This window comes from Gymnogyps californianus, chromosome 21, assembly GCF_018139145.2.
Source record: "Gymnogyps californianus isolate 813 chromosome 21, ASM1813914v2, whole genome shotgun sequence".
In the NCBI taxonomy this organism is placed as follows: Eukaryota; Metazoa; Chordata; class Aves; order Accipitriformes; family Cathartidae; genus Gymnogyps; species Gymnogyps californianus.
Genome location: NC_059491.1, coordinates 5,859,893 through 5,879,409, shown reverse-complemented (window position 1 = coordinate 5,879,409; position 19,517 = coordinate 5,859,893). Strand labels below are relative to the sequence as shown.

General features: G+C 49.9%; 2 protein-coding genes across 2 annotated transcripts; both read left to right on the top strand.

The window, feature by feature from the left end:
* Positions 1-142: 142 nt before the first annotated feature.
* On the top strand, positions 143-6,086 carry SRM (spermidine synthase). The gene is made up of 8 exons (XM_050909459.1): positions 143-288; positions 441-561; positions 904-996; positions 2,211-2,364; positions 3,214-3,297; positions 3,636-3,781; positions 4,701-4,823; positions 5,407-6,086. Exons 1-8 carry the CDS (start codon positions 143-145, stop codon positions 5,422-5,424), a joined length of 885 nt encoding a protein of 294 aa, XP_050765416.1. The 3' UTR covers positions 5,425-6,086.
* An 8,109-nt stretch (positions 6,087-14,195) lies between these two features.
* On the top strand, positions 14,196-17,669 carry CORT (cortistatin). The gene is made up of 2 exons (XM_050909618.1): positions 14,196-14,297; positions 17,454-17,669. The coding sequence occupies exons 1-2, from the start codon at positions 14,196-14,198 to the stop codon at positions 17,667-17,669; spliced, it is 318 nt and encodes a 105-aa protein (XP_050765575.1).
* Positions 17,670-19,517: the final 1,848 nt, after the last annotated feature.

Genomic DNA, 19,517 nt, shown 5'->3' with positions numbered 1-19,517 from the left:
GCGGCGGCGTGCGGCCCGCCAATGAGGGTGCGGCGGCGCGCGCGCTGGCGGCCGGGGGCGGGGCGGCGCGTGGGCCCCTCTGCTCGGCTCCCGCGCCGGCGGGGTCAGGCGGCGGCGGCGGCGGCGGCCGGGCCGGGCCGGGATGGAGCGCGGCGCGGCGGCGCTGATCCGTGAGGGCTGGTTCCGTGAGACGTGCCGGCTGTGGCCGGGGCAGGCCATGTCGCTGCAGGTGGAGGAGCTCCTGCACCACCAGCGCTCCCGCTACCAGGAGATACTCGTCTTCCGCAGGTGCGGCGCGGCCGGGAGGGCGGCGGCGGCGGAGGGGGCGCGGCGCTCAGCGCCATGCGGTGGGGCCTGGCGGCGCTGGGAGGGGGCGGGGGAGCGCGGCCCCGGGCCCGGGGCGCGGGCCGGATCCAACCCCGCTTCCCCGCTCTGCCCAGCACCACCTACGGCAACGTCCTGGTCCTGGACGGGGTGATCCAGTGCACGGAGCGGGACGAGTTCTCCTACCAGGAAATGATCGCCAACCTGCCCCTCTGCAGCCACCCCGACCCCCGCAAGGTGAGTCGTCCCCGGCCCCCTCCGCGGGGTCTCCCCAGCCGGGGCCCGTGAGCCGGCCCTGGGGCCCGCAGACCGGCCCCCGTCCTCCCAACCGGCCCCTTCAGGGCTGCCGCGGCGAGAGGCTGGCATGGGCCGTCGTTTCTGGCGTACCTACGCTCTGCGCTTGACAGAGGCGTTGCAGGCAGCCCCCGTGGGCCCCCCCGGAGCACATCTCCAAGCGCCGGGGCAGGACGAGCCCGGAGGGCTGCTGGGTTTCAAGCCATCCTCTTTAGGCCGTGCCATGAAAGTTCTCCCATGAGCCGACCCCGCTGATGGCCGGTTTTCTGCCCTCTCCTCTCCCAGGTGCTGATCATCGGTGGCGGCGACGGGGGAGTGCTGCGAGAAGTGGTGAAACACCCAGCCGTGGAGTCCGTGGTGCAGTGTGAAATCGATGAGGTGCGTTGGGCTCCCAGCTGCGTGGAGGTGCCCCGGGGCTTCGGTCAGACGGGCGGGCTGCCCAACAAAAAGCAGCCCTACTTCACAGCATCCACGGGAGCTGCTGCTTCTTCACCTGCTGTCCCTTGTCAGTAGCGAGTGCATTTGCTGCTGGTTCTGCTGGCGTGACACTGACAGCGCCACCTCTTTGCCTTACGAGTCATCTACGTGGCAGCTGGCTGCCTCTTTCGTGTGATTTCTTTCACACACGTACGGTAGAGGCCCTTCCAGGCCAGCGTGGGCCAAGCATGGGATCTGGAGAAGGAGAGCTCTGGCTTTGTGAAGGTGCTGCTTTTCCCTCTCCTTCGATGCAGAACAGAGTGCTGCTCCTGCCAGAGGAGGATGGTCGCTTTGTTAAGCAGTCTCCTGCGACTGAAAGCAGGAAATAAGCAGGGGGTATTTGTTTCCATGATAGATGGGCTGGTCCTCTTCCTCTCGGTCAGTTTATTCTGATATTTTACTTTCTTAGAAAGTTTTGCTGTTTTCTCAAAGCAAGGCTGTATTAGGAATGGGAAACGCTGCTATATGAGACTGTGTACTCTGTCTGCCAAGCTAAGTAGGCATATGTGCCTGGTTTTGAACAAGCACTGCCTGACACCAGCATATTTTTTTTGTCTCTGCCAGCTGTGAGAAGCTGGTAGTGTTCAGTACAATTGCTGGGCCTAGGGCAGTGGCTGTCTAACTGTTTTAGAGACAAAACTGTATCATGGGGGGGATTGATATAATGACTACAGAGCAGAGGTGGGGATATTTCTCATCTTGCATCCAGAAACCTGCTGGCATGGTTTTATTTAGGAAGAAAAAAAAAAAGTCTTTAGCTGAGATCACTTCTGCAAGTGATGTCCGCAGGGAAAAGGAGCACAGAGGAGTTAGATCTGTAATCGTATTCTCTTAGTTCCTCCGGGAGCTTTTGAAGCTCCAAGTTCTTCTTGTTGAGTTTGGCAAGGACAGACCAACAGTGTCACTGAACCCTGAGGCCATAGGAAAGGGCTGAGCGTAGCTTGTTGGCTAAAGATGCTGACAGCTCTTGTGGATCTAGCTAGCGAGTCGGATTTGTGCTGAAGGCATGGAAGGAAATGACTCATTGTGCTGTTCTTTTAGCTACAGCTGCACAGTAGCCTGAGAAGTAGCTCCTTGTAGCCCCTGCTGACCCACTTGTGCTCTCTGTGTTGCAGGATGTGATCCAGGTATCTAAGAAATACCTCCCAGGGATGGCAGTGGGGTATTCCAGCGCTAAGCTGACCTTGCATGTGGGAGACGGTTTTGAGTTCATGAAACAAAATCAAGAAGCCTTTGATGTGATTATCACGGACTCGTCTGACCCCATGGGTAAGAATTCTGGCCATAAAAGGGTACTGCTTTCCACACTCCTCCTCCTTTTCTCTTCTGCCTACCTCTTGGGAGTAATGCCAGCCTGCCCAGGCTCCTTTCAAGTGAAAAGACTGTCACTGACTTGGTTCTTTTGGTAGAGAAAGGGAAGGATGAAGACCAGAAAATTGTATTAGCAAGGCTTCAAGCCAGCTGTCATGTTTCTCTCCTCAAAATTCAACTCCAGCAGCTATTGCTTCTGACAGAGAGTTGATCCTTGAGTCCAGTAATCCCATGGGGGATACAGCACTATGCTGGCAAAGACAGCTTTGCACACGTGCCCGCTAATGAAGCAGTGGCTCACACACTGTTGGTGTAGGTACCTAACCTAAAGATGGCTGTAGTGAGATTGCTGTCTTTCTGAAGGGGAAGACTGAGGTAGAGAGGGACCAAATACAGTTATGGCACCTCATTTTAGGGGCCTAACGATGAGTGCCTGAGTCACCTTCACTCTTGCTATAGTCAACACAGAGAGGCATCTCTAAAAGGCAGTTTGGAGCAGGAGTTCAGTTTAAAAAATGCTCACTGAAGCAGGAGGCAGCTGCTAGGACTTTCTTTGATAAATGTCCTGGGCTTGCTATTGAGCAAAGCTAAGATCCTGATGGTTTTGCTGTGCTAGGTGCAGGCTGGGGTTCGCCCAGGGTCAAAACTTTTTGCTTCCAGATTATCTCCAACACTTGCGATCACTGAAAAGCCATTTGAAATGTCTCTTTACCAGTGCAGTCCCTGTGCAGCCTGGGCATTCGGGAAACTCTCAGAAGCCTACCGTCCTAGTCTCTCTCTCGACATATCTCTTTACTTTTCTCCCAGGTCCTGCAGAAAGCTTATTCAAAGAATCTTACTACCAGCTGATGAAGACAGCCCTGCGAGAAGATGGGATTCTTTGCTGCCAAGGTGAGGATGCTGTCTCTAGGCAGAGGCTGATGCCAGATTGTTGCAGGCAAGGTGTGAGGCACAAAGGGGACTCTCTTCTTGGGGAGACATGACGCAGGGAGTGAAATCCATTTCAGCTCCCAGGTACAGGAGCGCTTTTGATCTGTATACGTCAACTCGTTAACTGCTGGACTGCGCTTAGTAAAACTGGCGTAAGGGTCTTATCTTGCCTTTGAAACCACATGAGCTGTGCGGCGTAGAGCAGGTTTGGACTTGGAACCGCTGTTAACCTGGCACAGGCCTGTGCAGAGAAGAGGGGCAGCTCTCACCTTGCATCCTGTCTTCCTTTCTCCCTGTAGGTGAGTGCCAGTGGCTGCACCTGGATCTCATTAAGGAGATGCGTCAGTTCTGCAAGTCTCTGTTCCCTGTTGTGGAATATGCCTATTGCACCATCCCCACGTATCCCAGCGGGCAGATTGGCTTCATGCTCTGCAGCAAGAACCCGGTGAGTTTCAGGCACCTGAAGTGCCCTTTTCCACTCCCTGAAAGCACCTCCAGAGCCTGCCTCAGGCTGTGCCTTACAGAGCTTGAGCTGTGGCACTGAGCTCTCCCAGCTGTGGGGCCTCTAGAGTCATGCTGGGCCCCGGCTCTGCCAGCCCAGGGCCCCAGAGCTGCACTGCAGCTTGCTCAGTGCTGAACGAAGTGCAGAATTGACCAGTAATGTAACCAGTTGCCTTAGAAAAGGACATGGTTTTCTCTCTAGTACAACAAACTTGGAAAGGAGAAAGCTACTACCAATTTCCAGAGCCTGTTAAGGCTTTGGCTTATTGATGTTGGCTGTTATAAAGTAGGGACCTGCTTGATAAGAATCAGCTTGTGACTGGTAATCTGCTCGTACAGAGGCCTCCAAGTGAGAGTCAGTGTTAGGATGTCGGCTGGTAACTGTCAGACCACTGAGGTATGCTCTCTTCCCAGTCTGCTGCATTACAGCAAGCCTGTAATGCAACTGTCACATTGGTTTAGGGAGCCAGCGGCACTTCTGCTGCTGTATTTGATTTATCTGGGGCACTGGCAGCATGCACTGTGCCTGACTTAATGCAGACGTGGATTCTGCTCTGAAGAGCAAAAGCCTTGCTTCTTAGATGCTCAGGCACAATCTGACAGCTTCATCTGGCACATGGCTCACATGCAGTCTGACCTCATACACTGACATCTGTGAATAAGGGCTAGTCACCCGAGGTACGGAGTGTAAACTCCAGCCCTTGGGGCTGGAGCTGTGCGGAACCTTTGACCTCATACTAGAACAGAAAGTCATCTGTTTTCCTGCGAGTCTTCTTGGTTCTCTGCCATGAATCACGATGCCTGTCACAGAGCCTTTTGCTTGGTACCAAACGCTACAGAGCTACCTGACTTCTTTTTTGCAGAACACAAATTTCCGGGAGCCTGTGCAGCAGCTCTCACAGCAACAAGTAGAGGAGAGGAGTCTGAAATACTACAACTCTGACATTCACCGGGCAGCTTTCATTCTGCCAGAGTTTGCACGGAAGGTAAGCAAGGCTGTGCTGCTATTCCTCCATCAGGGATGAGGTATGACTTTTCTTTGGCAGGAGTGGGAGTACACAGGACTGAGGATTTCCTGCAGCCCTAAAGGCTTCTGTGGGCAAGTCAGAGCAGGACAGCATTTTGTATGACATAGCAGAGTATGAGTCAGCCTGGGAAGACTGGAGTTCAGTTTGGAACTGTTCTTTGGGTTGATGTCCCATGCCTCGATGGCAGATCACTTCACCTACCAAAACTAAGTCCAAGAGTCTGCAGAACTGGTGTTTCCCATTGGAAAGCTCCAAGTGTCTTAGATAATACGTGGTTGTGGTTTCTAGCGCAAACCAGAGGGTAAAGAAGGGATGCTCTAGCGTAGTTCAGTCTGCCTTCTTGAAGGATAGTCTGTATTTCTGCATCATTCTGTCATCTCCTCACTGGGTTGCGACTGCAGGTTCCAGAAAAAACCTCCTTGGAGTGTCCTAGGGATGAAGGCAGATGCCATGGTTGTGTTTCAGAGCCGTATTTCTGTTGAGGACTGGTAGAGCTGCAGCAGATTCGTCATGACACTTTTTTGTCTTTGGCTGTCTCCAGGCCCTGAGTGATGTGTGAGACTGAGAAGCTGCTTCCTTCCTTCAAGTTGGACCCTGAGATCGTCAGTGATGTGGTTGGGACCTTCCCAGCAGACTGCAGATTTGCTCTCCACTGTGTGGGATTGTTTAACCCTTTGCCAGCCAACATTCCCTTTGATGATGTGTTATGGGCATAAGCCAGATAAGACTATTGAAAAGGTCCAGTGACTTATTGCGTGAGGTCAAAACTGTTCTTTCCAGTGCTGGAAACGTAAGATGTCTTTTTCCTTTCTCTCCTCCCTGCACCCATTCTAAATTCTCCCCTCCCTGTGCCCCCCTCCCACCTCCACCCCCTGCAACTGACATGATGTATTTATAACTGACACGTATTTGTCTGGTGATCTCCTGAAACCTGGGAAGAGTCCAGAAGGGTCACTGACTCGGCCTTAAGCACAGAGAGCGAGAGCTTTGTGCACAAAGTTAGCTTGCTCTCTCCTAGTAGGAGCTCCCTGCTGCTGAGACGTTTTGACTGGTAACGGGTCTGAGCCTTCACGTCCCACTGCCCTTCTGCAACACCTGCACTGTTCTGCAGCACAGTTGGAGAAGTCACAGTGCAAACTGCTGCCATTCACAATAGGTCTCCCTCCAACCCTGATGGAGTAGCAGTATTAAACACCAGCCAGGCAGGCTGGCAGCAAAGTCTTGTGGCTTTTTTTTTTTTTTTTTAAATTGGTTGGAAACAGAAGTGCTGAGGTACTGACAGGCTGACTCCTGTTCTTACCTCTGCTGTCAGAGTGGTTCCAAAGAATGTTTATCAATATGGTGATAGGCGCTTTATATATATAAATATAAATATATATATATAAAAAACAAACCTTAGATCCATTGCCTGCTGTTAAGTACTGATGTTCGGGAGTCAGTTGTGCTGACAAATCTCTCATCTCAGTCATGCTGAGATGCCTTAGGCCTGGGGTATTTGCTAGTCCTTAGGAGGCATCATTATTTCTAATGTTGCCCCCAGAATCCCCAGATGCATAAGTTGTTTTTCGTTGTACTCTGTTGTGAGATGGATCTGCCTCCACTTCTTTACTTTTGTTTTAAAGACTCCGTACCAACCACTGTGCAGTTGTCACTCCCTTGCAATCAATTAAACACTGGGCTCTGGTTAAGGTGACATCAGTGTGGGTTGGTGTGCTTCTTTGGGGGGAGTGTGGGGGTGGAAACAGAGATCCTCAAGTTTGCTGTGCTTGTCAGAACACATCCAGGGGTGCTCTGTAGTTGGTCTGACTTCCTCTCTCCCTTGTCTCTAGGGATGACAAGTTACCATCAAAAATAAGCTTGGAAGAGTGATCCCATTGCATGTTTTGTATTGTAACCTGACTGCATAATAGCTCCAGCTTCTGTCATCCTCTGTGCTGCAGAAGTCAGTACCTTCTATCCAAGCTATTCTCTAGTCCAAATGCTGCCCCTGGTACAGCTTTCCAAGCTGTTTTCTAGCTGCCCATCTCCCTGCTAGCGTCACATAATTCCTGTCAATCGTGGGCCCCACTCAGTTGCACCATCCTTTCCTCTGCAAAAATTGCGGTGGCTTAGTGGCTCCGAGGGCCTGAACCAAGTACTGAACTCAAGCTGAACAGGCTGGGAACAGTCGCTAGGTGGCATCAGGAGAAGACAAAAAAGCTCCTTCTGCGGGAGACTTTTTGGCTTGGTAAGAGAAAACAAGAAGGAGCAGACTTTTGCAAAGGTTGGGGTTGAGCTTTACCATAACTGTGACCCTACAAACAGCATAGGTGGTAAAGCCACTGCATGCCTACAGCAAGGGACTTGTGTAGTGTCACTACCAACCCTCCTACTTTCTCCCCTTTCTGATGAGACCTACCACTTCTTTCCCAATGCCCCCTTCTACTACCAGTATCAGTAGAGCTTCTTTGTGGTCATAAGGGTTTACAAAGCATTGCTAAGCTGTGGAGCTGAGTCTGGATCTCCTTTGTATTCTTGCGTTCAGAAGATTACACCCATTTTGTCTCTTTAATTGTCTGGGTAGCTGTCTCCTTTCTCCCACAGCTACTGATCAGTTAGGGCTATTGAGGCATTTTCATTGCTCAGCTCTTGTATTTTTACTCCAGTAATGGAGGCTGGTTCTAGCTACTCGGGTTTAAATTGCTGTGGGACCTGAACCCCATTCAGCCCTTCATCCTTGACAGAAAACTACCTCTGGCACTTTCTCTCCCCTGGAATGGGAATCAAGATCAGGACTGTAGTCCAGGAAGGCCTTAGAGCAGCTGCCAACTAGTAACAAGTTCAAGCCTTCCACCCACCTTTGGTGAGTACAGCAATGCCCAGGAGGGAAAGAGCTTCCTCAAACCTGTTACTAGCCTCCACACAGCTAATTATTCCTTCTGTTTCTCTGAGCTCTCTCCGAATTTGTAAGTTCAGTGAGTGGCCAGCGATGAGAGCAGGAAGACAAGGCTGTTTGCCATCTAAGTCGCACATGCTCTGTCCATAGGGTCCTATATATAGTTTCCGAGTCATGCCAAATCGCTGTTCTTCACAGGCAGTTTCAAATACTTCAGTGCCTTGCAACAGGTGAAGACAGAGATCAGTGCCTGAATCAAGCACTCATTAACAATGCAGCAAGACAGGGAGCAAGAGTTTGTGCATGTATAGCTAGTTGCATCTGAGCAGCTCTGAGCACTTTATGACTGTGAGTCACCCCTGTGCTGAGAGCTGCCACAAGGTCTACATGCTGTTTAAGCTGCTAGGATGGTATTTGGCATGGCAGTCATCTCTCAGGCAATTGTGTCTACAGATTCATTATCCCTTCCACAAATGTATGAGGTCTGAGCTGTTATGCTGCAGGCTGCTGTGGCCAAGGACGCTAGGGACTGAAAAGGGACTGGTGATTTGGGCAATGCCCAACAGGAGAAAACTAATGGGGCCTCATAGAATTGAGCACTGAACACTTGAAAGCAATCTTTGCAGTGTCTCCAGGTGGGCAACTAAAATACTTGAGGAACTTTTTCTGAGATTTAGCTGGCTTTTGCCCAAGGCTAGTCAAGCAAGGCTGTTCATAAGCAAAGATCCACAAAGATGATGTTTGTCTAGACATGCTGCAGTCATGTTCCAGCATCTTATTAAGCTAGGAGCATATGAACGGGGATAGGCTTTGTCCCAAGTAACGTACAATGTACTATCAGTCAGAGCAGGTGGAGACAAGTGAGGGAACAGAGCCTGATGGGCTTTAGCACATCAATTGCTTAAGCCTCTTGGTGCCCTTTGAGCTGTGTCAGACTCCCTGCTCTGTGCTTTACTCGTTGAACTAACTCAATTTTTAGAAGTTCAGAAAAGAGCTTAAAAAATTAAGAGAAATCTCTTGCCTGTATCTCTTGAGCCCTTTCAGCCAGTTAATTGGCATGAGTGTCGTATTCATCCAGAGCTAATGTTATCGAGGCCTGGCTGAATTATTGATGGAGCTTGGCTGGAGCAAGAGACTGCTGAAGGAAGAATGACAATTCATCTTTCATCAGAGAACAGCAGCCTCAGTAAGCAAACAGTCAAAAAAGTAATAACGAGTGCCACCAAGTTCAGGGAGAGGAAAGTTCCTTTGATAAAATGGAGGGGGAAGAAGAGGGAAAAGTGTGGACAAAAGCGTGAAACAGCAGCTCAGGTCTAGCAAAAGTCAGACAAAATGTTAAAAAGTTAAGTGAGAAATTTAACCAAGTTAAATACTGAGAAGTCTAGGTGACGCTCTCTCTTGGTCCTGTATAGGATGGAGTTCAGTGTTTTTAAAATATGCAAAAGGTAGGGAATTAGAGCCAGGGAACCTCAGTTATAGCACAGTGATGTGTGAAGCAGTTAAAGGCAGGGGGGATTGTTATGAATGTTAGGGATCTCAGCGGCAGGCCTTTCAAGGACGCCAGCTCCGTGGCTGACGGGTTTGAAGTGCCAGTGGTGAGGACCAAGGGCTGGCTGGAGCAGGGACCCCGCAGGAGGGGGCTGCCCTCTCCTTGGTACTGAACGGCTGCTGCAGCAGCCCACGGCCGGGCATCTCCGGGAAGGAGTTTGCTTAACAAAACTAATTCTGTGCGCCAGGGTTAAGGGCAAGATGATGTATGCGATGACCCTGCATGTGTTTCATCCCCCTTCAGCTGTAGGAGAGGAGTAACCAGAACCCCACGCTATCTGGAGCACGTGAATTCCTGTTTAAAGCTCTCCCAGCCGAGCGGTCCCTTCTGCGGTGCTGGCAGTCTCGCAGTCCTGCATGTTAACATCCCTGGTGAGCTCTTTCTGACTGAATTCCCACAAGGTGCTGTGTATATGCAATCCCTCAGGAAATCCAAATGCTGAAGAAACATTTCTGTCCAAGTCTTGTCCAGCCCATCTTGCCACTAAAGGGACAAGTCTGGTATAACAGAGGTCAGTTTATATGTCAGTAGGCGGTAACCCCAAGCATCCTCAGCCTGTTTCACAGCCAGATGTGTCTCCTACTTGGAGCTGGGCAAAACATTTTCAGTGGAAAACAGAGGTATTTTGAAAGAGAAGTGTTTCATAGCAAGTAGTTATTTTTGAGGAACATTTTGGTGGAATAACTGAAATGTTTAACTTTGCATGCATTTTGAAAAAAGGTTTTGAGCATACTACTGAGGCGTTATGCTCACCCTCCCTTCATCCTCCTGCAGTCCCTTTGGGGTCAACAGACAGAGAAGGCAGCACAACTCCCCCCGCTCCACCTCCCTAGAGAGCTGTAACAGGCTTGTAGTCGTGCGTGCTCTGACAGCAGCATCCCTGCGGTATTCCCCTCCTCCTCCCTGCACCTGCTCTGCAGCTCTTATCAGAGATGAGCGGGAGCAGTAGGCTCCAGCCCACACTCACGCAGTCTCTTCCTTGGGTTTGTTAGATTAGTGCCGATGAAAAGCCGTGGCTGGAACGGCCACCTGCATGCTTCTCGGAGGCCCCTGGGGAGCGCAGTGCGAGGGAATACTGCAAGCCTGGCCTGATAAATGAGCTGTGATTTCAGGCCTGTGAACAAATTGGTTTCCCCTTCCAGGAAGGCTCACAACTGTCAGCTGACTATTGCTTTATTTATTGCATTGGCCTTTGCAACTAGGGACTCTTGAGGGCAGAGAGAAAGGGTTCCAGTGACAGGAAAGCAGAAGCATTTGAGCCCTCCCTTCAGTTGCAGCTGAGTGCCTCACCTTTGGGAACCAGACTTTGTTCTGGAAGCCTGATGCAATTCTGCTACGTGCTTCAAGACATGGTGATCTGAACCCAGACCAGGCAACAAATGGGCAGAAGATGGCAAATATCCAGGCCATAGAGGAAAGCAATTGAGAAATTATCTCATTCCTTAATGTGGTATTTGGTGCCAGGCATAGTCTTAGCTTTTGTATTCCAGCAATGCCCAGTCTTCACGGCTGTACAGATGCACTGAGGAGAGGTCAGGGACCTCTTTCTTGAAAGATAAAACCTCTCCCATTGCATGTTGCTTGTGCACCTTTAATCACAAAAAGATGGAGGTTGTCTTATGTGATTGTGTAAGCATATTCTGCTGTACTTCTGAACCCACTCTACATGTCTGCTGAAGCCATGCTAACTGTGAGCCAAAATCCTTGGATAGCCAGGCCTTTTCAAGTTACTGTATGCTGAACTTCCTTCTGGAGCATCCCCACCCTTATCAGGCTCCCATGGATGTGTTCACGGGCATGCTGATTTCGGATAGATCTACCTTCACTGTAAAGTGGTAGAAACCCACTCAGACCATGTGCAACTCTGGACGAAAGAGAGCATCAAGGAAGAAGACTTCTAAAGGCGTGAGTCAGACAACAGAGAGAGAAAACGGTAAGAGGAGATCAAGGAAAGAATTGTCAGAAATGTTTATTCCTCCAAGGGAAGACCTTTAACTTTCCCTGTACGAAGTGATAAGCATTTAAGGGTTGGCAAAAAGAATAATTGGGGCCTTCTTAAAGGTCAGACAGCCAAGACAACAGGGAATAGGGAACAGTAGGAATGACAAACAATCCTGGTGCTATATGTTGAACTCTTTCCAGTTACTAAAAAGAGGAAATTTTATCACCACAGAGTTGTTTTACTTCCTTTGGAAAAGGAGATGGTGCTATAGCCTATGGTGGGGAGATGGTCAGCAGCGGTGGTAGCAGAACCAGCAGGGTCTCTGCAAAGGGGCCAGAGGACTAGAGTTTGAGGAGGACAGACTAATGTAGGGGAAGCAGCAGAGGGAATGTGAGGAAAGGGGAGGGCACTAGGGAAGATGGAGGAATCTGGAAAAGAGGCATCTGATATTGAGGGATGCTGTAGCAGAGCCCGGAGGGAACTTGTTTGGATTTAGAGATTCAGTCCTACTGTGGGCACCAGAGTGTAAGTGCTTTGATGTGTCCCTATTCTCCTCCCTCCCAGCTGGGAAGAGACACCCAGCCTTGCCCAGGCTAGAAGTACAGGTTTTGGCTGCGCTGTGCTTGTCAGCGGGGCCACAGGTTTGGTGCTGGCAGAAACTCTCTCCAAAGCCAACTCCCTCAAGAGGTAACAATTATTTTATTACTGCCCTTTAATCCCAGGACAGATTCACAGCAGCCTGGTCACTGTTTACATCCCTGTGGGCCTCCCCAGAAGCTGATCTCTGGCTCAGCACATCGTCCCTGTTTTGGTAGAAGAGTATTGTCATACTTGTGACCCCATTTGCTCAATGAAGCATTATAGAAAACAGCCCATTCAGAAGGCAAAGCTGCAAACAAAACCATATTTATTAGAACAAGCAGTTTGGTTAGACCAGATGGCCCCCAGCATGGAGACCTGGCTGCACTGCTTCTGCTGCCTGTGTAGCTTTTGGGCTAGTAGGCCCACGAGGTTTAGTCCTGCCTCATAACCACCAGTACGGGATTCACCTTCTGCCTGCCTGTCAGCCCAGGCACATCTCACACTCACAGGTACCTGCCCTTCGTTCCTCTTGAGCAGCCAAGTGTGCTTTCTCCATTTGCTATTCTCCCACTTTTCCCTCTCCTGGAGCAAATCAGCTGCAGGTCATTTGGCAAGTCCCTGTGATTTGTCTGCTTGCTGGAGCCTGGTACTTCACTGCTCTCTGTCTCGAGCCCCAGACTGGCTGGGCAGTGTTTGACAGAATCCATTACGAAGGGCTAACAGCAATTCTGATAAACTAGCAAGATCAGTTTAAAAGGAAACAGATAATGTTTCATCTGAAACTGGTGCATGGAAGCCAGCTCTTGGGGAGGGGGGGAGGTGAGAAACAATGAGGTTACAAAGTTTACTGAGGAAAATTCATTTTTAGAAATTGCTAGATTGTCACCTTTCCACACAAGTCCATATGACTCAGAAAAGGTTTTTTCTTTATACCTTTCAGTGAGGGAATCCAGCATTTCTTTTCAAATATGCATGGAAGTGATGGCATCTTTTCCCTCAAGAGCATCCAGGGTGGTGTAACTGGCATTAGGAGCTGGATTATTTGCAGGCAAAGCTTCATCATGCTGTTTCCAGGAACTGTAATGCTGGTAAGCAGTAGAAGTGGGGAACAGGTTTTTCTGCCTTCTGTTCTTAGTTCTGCCACAGCATCCCTTTGGCCAAGTCACCTCCCTGTGGGTTTTTTTGTGCTAAATTAGGATAACAATTTACCTTTTGACTGTCATTGGTTGTTAGGGTCAGAAGAGGACCTGCCCTGAGGCAAGTGCTTCTGCAGAAAGGGCTAGTGGTGAGATGGGATCTTAGCTCTGTCTCTGCATCTCACAGGCATGTGACAGTGGATGCCATCCCCGCATGATGGGGACAATGCAAAGCAGATAGCAGTGCTTAATAGCACCTTCTGCTGGCCCACAAACCAATCTCACTGGTGGGACAGCCTTTTGGGCAAAGGGAGAAGCATTATTAACAACTGCTAACGGGAAATCAGAAATGGTAGGAACTTACTCCAAGCAGCCTGCAGTCAGTGCCAGCATACCATGAGCCTTTTTCTGAAGCCTCACTGAGCAGAGCAGCTCCAGCTCTGCCCAGCCTTTCAGTACTTTGTTTTCACTTTAATACATTTAAACACAACATCTCCAAGTCAGGATTCACTGTGTTGACCTATACCTCTGGGATAGGTTCAAGACGTATTGAAAGAATACTAGGAACAAAAACCAGTAACCCCCATCTGGCTTCCAGGTAGTCTTATGTACATTTGCAACACTTTATATTACTGCATAGCTGCAGCTTGTGTCCCCATGTTACCATACAGGGAAAGCCACGCATACTGGCATTCCACAGTGAGATGCATCACTGGATGCAGAGATCCGGCTCCAAATACCCCTAGAGTCTGGAGCTGTTGGGACACAGAGGCTGAGGGTCCAAGCCCATATCTAAGTACTGGTGGCCAGAAGTTTTACCTCTTCCCTCTGAATCATTCAGCATTGGCCAGAGGTTTGTGCAAGCTGGTGGCCTATTCTAGCCAACGTTATGTTCCCAAGCAGAATTCAGCTAACTAGGAGAGGCACACATAGTGCCTACAATTTCTCAGAGTGAAGAAACAGCATGTTACTGGAGAGTCCCAAACCTTTGCTTCCTCAGTCTCTGCAGGTCTGGCACATGGAAAGCCCAGAGGCACTGAAGTATCCCACTCAAGCAGCCAAGTGTTAACAACCTCTCCAAAGTCTAATTTGCCTTTGATATAGACTTAATTGTTTGCGTCACCCACTGGGCTAGGGGGAGGGCTATAAAAGGGGCTGCAGCCATTGTCTGAGGCAGAAGAGAGCCCAGAAACAGCTCCCTCTCCCAGTCTTCCTCATTCAGCACAGTAGTCACAGCCTGTACATCATGCAGCTGGTGGCCAGCCTGGTGTCCGTTCTGCTGCTGGTGTGGAGTGCGAGAGCCACTGCACTGCCCGGAGAAGAGAGACTCGCAATACAGAACACTAGGGTGAGTATAATGCACCCTGTGCGGGAGCTGGGTGAGGTGGGGGCACACAGAAGCAGGCTGGAGCCAGGGGAGGGGTAATAAGGGCAATTAGGCTTTACCTGATGCAAACAACTCTTCCACCCCTCTATATTCCAGGCACTACAGCTTCATGCACTGCTGAAGCATGGGCTATTACTACAGCTTACTAGCCAGTTTATTTAGGAAAGATACCAGGGCAGATGCCAGAGAGCTGCAAAAATGAATTCTGAACTAAGCAAAAACTGGCAAAAAGAACAGAGCAGAGAGCAGAGGGAAAAGGAGAAAATAATATTGCTGAAAGAGTACAGCATGAGAGAATAAAGCAGAGTACTAGGGAGGGAGAGAAAAGATACGTAATTGGTAAAATGATCAAGGGAGATGATATTTTAAATAGGACTCATGGGAAGGGCAAATGTTTAAAAGATGGGTTCAGTAGGAAAGTAACAGAGGAATAATAAATGAAGTAATTATATCAGAATAAAATTGCTTTTTCCAGAGTAGTATTCACAAGGGGAGTTATACTGACATAGTTCTGCTAGAATAATTACACTCTGAACCAGCACAGCTCTATGCAGTGGCAGAACTTATTATAGCAATGTAATTATCCTACCAACTGGCAAAACTCTAATATTATAATGGCTATAGCACTATAACAACTTTGTTTTGCTGGACTATTTCCCTAAGAGGCCAAAGGGGTAGGAAGCAATAGCATAACATAATCACAAGCAAGTGCTCTGTTCTGTTTGCCCTCGCCCCGCAGTTTTCTCACCTGCATGTTCCTTGCCATCCCTGATGTTCCTCTGAGCTGTGGTTAGTCACCCCACGCTCTGCCAGTCCGGTTCACAGCTGTATCTGTAAGGCTGCTGTTATTTCAGTCCTGCAGAGGAGCTACCCAGAGAAGTGAAGGATCCCAACGTTGGTTTCAAAGGCACTAACTTCTCCTTTGTGCGTATCCACATCGTTTTTTCTGTCTTAGCGTTGGCTCCAGCTCATCCATCAGTGTCTTACCGCTTCAGGAGCGGGCTCACATCCCATTAACAACAAAACTGGCTGCACGAAAGAAATGTACACAGTGTGAGGTGCTAGGACTAGCATTCTGTTAGAGATCAGGGCTTCTGCAGCTGGCTGGGATTAACCCTTCTGGGGATAACTGTAAACTTTCAGCTGTACATTCTTACAATAACAAATCCAGTACTTAAAAAGTAAACTCTTTCTGGTGCAAATGCTAGTTGCTGGGGAAAAAAGAAACAAGTTGTAGGGAATAAATTGCTAAATAAGGCTTTGGTAAAAATGAATTCAAGTGTAATGACTCTTAGTCTTCTACATGCTGATGACTCTTAGTCTGCTACACGCTGTTGCTTACAAAATAATTATATAATAGATATAATGATTCCCTTTAGAGCATTCTACAAACTCAAAAATTGTTAGATAGATTGTTAGGAACCAATCCCTACAGTCACCACTGCTGTAACTCAGACAAATGTTTTAAGTATGAAGAATATCGGGATTTTACATATAAACCACCATAAAATGCATAACAATGCAAAAGAAAGATCTGTGCATTCTGACGCACTGGTGGATGTAGTACAGGGAATTGAGCAGCTACCCAAAGGTGTGCCGCAACCCATCCGTGCTAAGATCTCTAGCTGCTGCCAAAGACTCTTGATCTCTTGCAGCTCAGGAACAGCTATAAGCAGAAAGGATGTTAGCAATGGGGGAAGAGCTGCCTAGTTTCACTAACAGCCACAGCTGATCATGCGTAAGGAATATCCCCTAACAGCAGGCTGAGCTTTGCCTTCCCCCACCCCTGAGTCTGAAGCTGCTGGCTCTGCTTGGAGCAGGTTATTTCAAAACATAGCACTTACAGCTAGGAAGGAAGCTTACAAGGAAGACATGGCCCAGGAGACACATTTAGCTGGGTTCCCCAGTCCCAGTCCATCTCCCAAAGGCTCAAGACATTTCTGTACTTGCAGCACAGGAGTAGGAATCAGGATGGGCACAAGTTATCTTTTCTTCTGCTACAAACATAGCATGTGATTTTTCTGTGCCTCAGTTTCTCTTGTGTGGAAGCAAGGTTAGTTAATAGAGCTAAGAAAGTGATTAAAAAATATCCATAAACATTCTGTAACTTAAACTCAAAATAATTGCTGCTGCCTGTATTCATCAATCTTTTGAGTTGCTCATCAAGTGGTCCTTAGCGAATGCTGGTGCTGACAGAGCCAGCGGATAGATACAGCAGTCCCAGCAGTAAACGTGGCATTTGTGAGAAGTGACGTGGAAATGTGCTTCCAAGATTCCCATCTGCATGGGAAACAGGATCTGTTCCTGTCAAACCATCCATCCCAGCTTGTCCAGTACCAGCTGTCTCTGCTAATGAGTCACAGAGACCAGGAGTACTCAGGGAAGAGGTAATTCCTCAGATATGCTGGATGTAAAGTTAAGAGAAACAAGGTAACTCACAGCTTCTTACTGACAGAAATCCCTCAAGCCGCAAACCACAGGCTATGCTCTTTCGTATACTGCTATGGCAAAGGGATGGAGCTCTGCAACTCCTCTTTCATTCTGCCTTCCCCCGAGGTCAGGCTATTGAAATACAGGTTCTTGTTCTTGAAGTACAAGCTGCCTGTCTCCACTGATTAAATATTTTGCTCCAGATACTTAGGGTATCTCTCTCCCCACCAACCCAGCCCCCTCCTTTGTTACATTTCATTCTCAGCATTTTAGGGAAGGTTGCAGCCCCTGGTGCGCATAGTTTAATATTGGTCAGGACTCTGTGCCTCTTCCCCAACCTTCCCACACCAGATGCTGGGCAGTCAGAGCAGTGAAGGGAGCACGGGCTTACTAAGAGAGAAGGCAGCTTGGCATTCAATGAAATTTAATTAGTGAAGATGTCCAGCCGGCTGAGCTGGACAAGGGACCTGAGAAGGGAGGAGTGACCACTGCAGCCACAGATTGCTGAGCTCCAGCACAGCTCTGCCGATGGGAAAAGCATCAGCTCTGAGGACAGGGCACCAGGGGAGGCAGGGAAACGAGAAAGGACCCCAGGGGGGATGTTTGCACCCTGCAACATCCCTCTGCCTCGACGGCCGTGGGGGACAGGGCCTCCATCCATCACTTTCCTCTGCTCTCTGCCCACAGGAACAGAGCACAGTCCGGAAAGACGCCATCCTGAAGATGCTGGCAGGCTTGCTGGACAGTGTGGATGTGGGGCGCGAGGCAGCATCCCCGGACGTGGAAGAGGAGGGCAAGCTGGAGGAGGAGCGGGCGGTGCTGGGGCGTCTCGCCCAGCTATCGCAGCGGGACCGCAAGGCCCCCTGCAAAAACTTCTTCTGGAAAACCTTCACCTCCTGCTAGTGCCGCCTGGCCTGGCCCCGCCGGGCCGCCTGCCCGCGAACATCCTCCCCTCCCCTCCCCTCCCCTCGGCCGCCCCGTCCCCCGAGCTCCCTTCCTTTTCTTCTCCACCCCTGAGAATAAAGCATGGCGCCTCGGGGACTCGTGTCTGCCTCTCTGCGCCGGGCCGGGACGGTGCGGGGTGTGCGCGGCCGCACCGGGGAAGACGGGCGGGCTCGGCCGCGCGGGGGCCGTCGGGAGTCGCTGGAGAGGGCGGCGGCCATCTTGCGGGGCGGCCATGGTGGGTGGCGGCCATTTTGGAAAGGGTCTTCGCAGCGGCGAGGGGTGTGCGGTGGGGCTGTAGCGGGGGTTGAGGCTCTCTTCCCCCGCCGGGAGGAGCCCCGCGGTGGGAGCAGGGGCGCAGCCGTCCTTAAAGCTGCTGCAGCTTGCCTCCTCGGCCTCTGAGATCAGGTGGGTGTGCGCATCCCCTCTGTGCCAGGGTGGGCGGGTGAGGTGAGGCGAGGCGAGGCCGAGGCGCTGGGCAGCAGGGGTTTGTGCCCCGTGGGGACGGCCCTCTGTGCTAACCTCCGGTCAGGATAAGGTGCTATGCCATGCCACGATTTGGAGAGGATGGTTTGGTCCCAGGCATGTGGGAGAACAGCCCCTTGTGCTCCTGTCCACACGGGCTGTGACTTGGGGGTGGCTGAGTGAAGTACCAGGCAGTGCTGTGCAGGTGGGGGGCGCAGGGGCATTGTCTGGGGGTTGCTGGGGATGTGGGAGGGGAAGATGCGCCCAGAGCCTGGCCCCGGCCCACTTTTGGTTTGCCAGCAGGTATTTCCAGGGCAGTTGCTGAGGTGCTCTGGGGCTCCATGCACATCTGAAACTGATTGAAATAAACCAGCTGTGATCCCGGGGCCAACAGCTCTGACTCTGCTCTGGTTCTCTCATGGTTTCTTGGTGTCTTGTCACCTTGCTTAAAAAAACAAAAATGAAACACCTGATTTGTCTTACTTATCTTCCTGGGTGCCATTTGCTGTCTGGAGAGTAGCAGGGCCTGTTGTTTTATTTCTTTTGGCTTGCTGAGGAGCTTTTTGAGCCTTATTTTTAGAACTGACAGTGTAGAGATACGAAAGGTAGATATGTTTGAGTTCAGCACAGATACTTTTCTCTAAAGGAGACTGCTGAGGCCTTGGTCTCGCATGCTGGCAAAAAAAAAAGGTATGAAATTCAGTTGCTTTATTTGCTTTAATTCTCAGTATTAACAGGTTGAGTTTCAGAGCTATATTACATTGCTGGAAACGACCACACAAAATAGCAGACTTGAGCTGTATGTTACTGAGCCTGTCTCCAAGGCCTGAATGGCCACTGGTGAGAACTAGAAGGTAGTTATTTGTAGTGGCTTGCTTTTGAACCTTTACATTTTGTTTTTGGAGGCCAGTGACCATGAGGTCGCTCTTCTCAACAGCAGCATTTTGGATTAATCAGCAGCCAGCCTGTTTTCTTGCAGTTGAAATAACACTTCCAACTTCCCCACTCTCCCTGAATAATGAGTGATACAACCACTCTGGCACCTAGATGGGCTGGCTTGCTGCTGCCACTTTGCTCTGTGTCAGGCTGCATTTTCACTGTGTCATTTGCCATAGAAATTTCTGGCTGTGTGTCTCTAGCTTGCAGGAGGAGTTAGAGCCCTGTGGCTTGTTTTATTTTTCACTCCATAATGAAAAATAACATCCTTGCTGGGGGAACTCAGCAACTCAGTGTATGGGTAATGGGATATGGAACTTTCCAACTGTGTTGCCTGGAGCACCCAGCTAGGATGCAGGAGACCGGGTTTTATGCCTCGCTTTGCTGCTGGCATTTGCATTTTATCAT

Bases quoted from the DNA above. Each gene is read 5' to 3' on its own strand.
- SRM (XM_050909459.1), top strand. From the start codon at position 143: ATGGAGCGCGGCGCGGCGGCGCTGATCCGTGAGGGCTGGTTCCGTGAG. The intron at 562-903 runs GTGAGTCGTCCC...CTCCTCTCCCAG, and splicing joins GCCACCCCGACCCCCGCAAG to GTGCTGATCATCGGTGGCGG. The intron at 2,365-3,213 runs GTAAGAATTCTG...CTTTTCTCCCAG, and splicing joins GGACTCGTCTGACCCCATGG to GTCCTGCAGAAAGCTTATTC.
- CORT (XM_050909618.1), top strand. From the start codon at position 14,196: ATGCAGCTGGTGGCCAGCCTGGTGTCCGTTCTGCTGCTGGTGTGGAGT. The intron at 14,298-17,453 runs GTGAGTATAATG...CTCTGCCCACAG, and splicing joins TCGCAATACAGAACACTAGG to GAACAGAGCACAGTCCGGAA.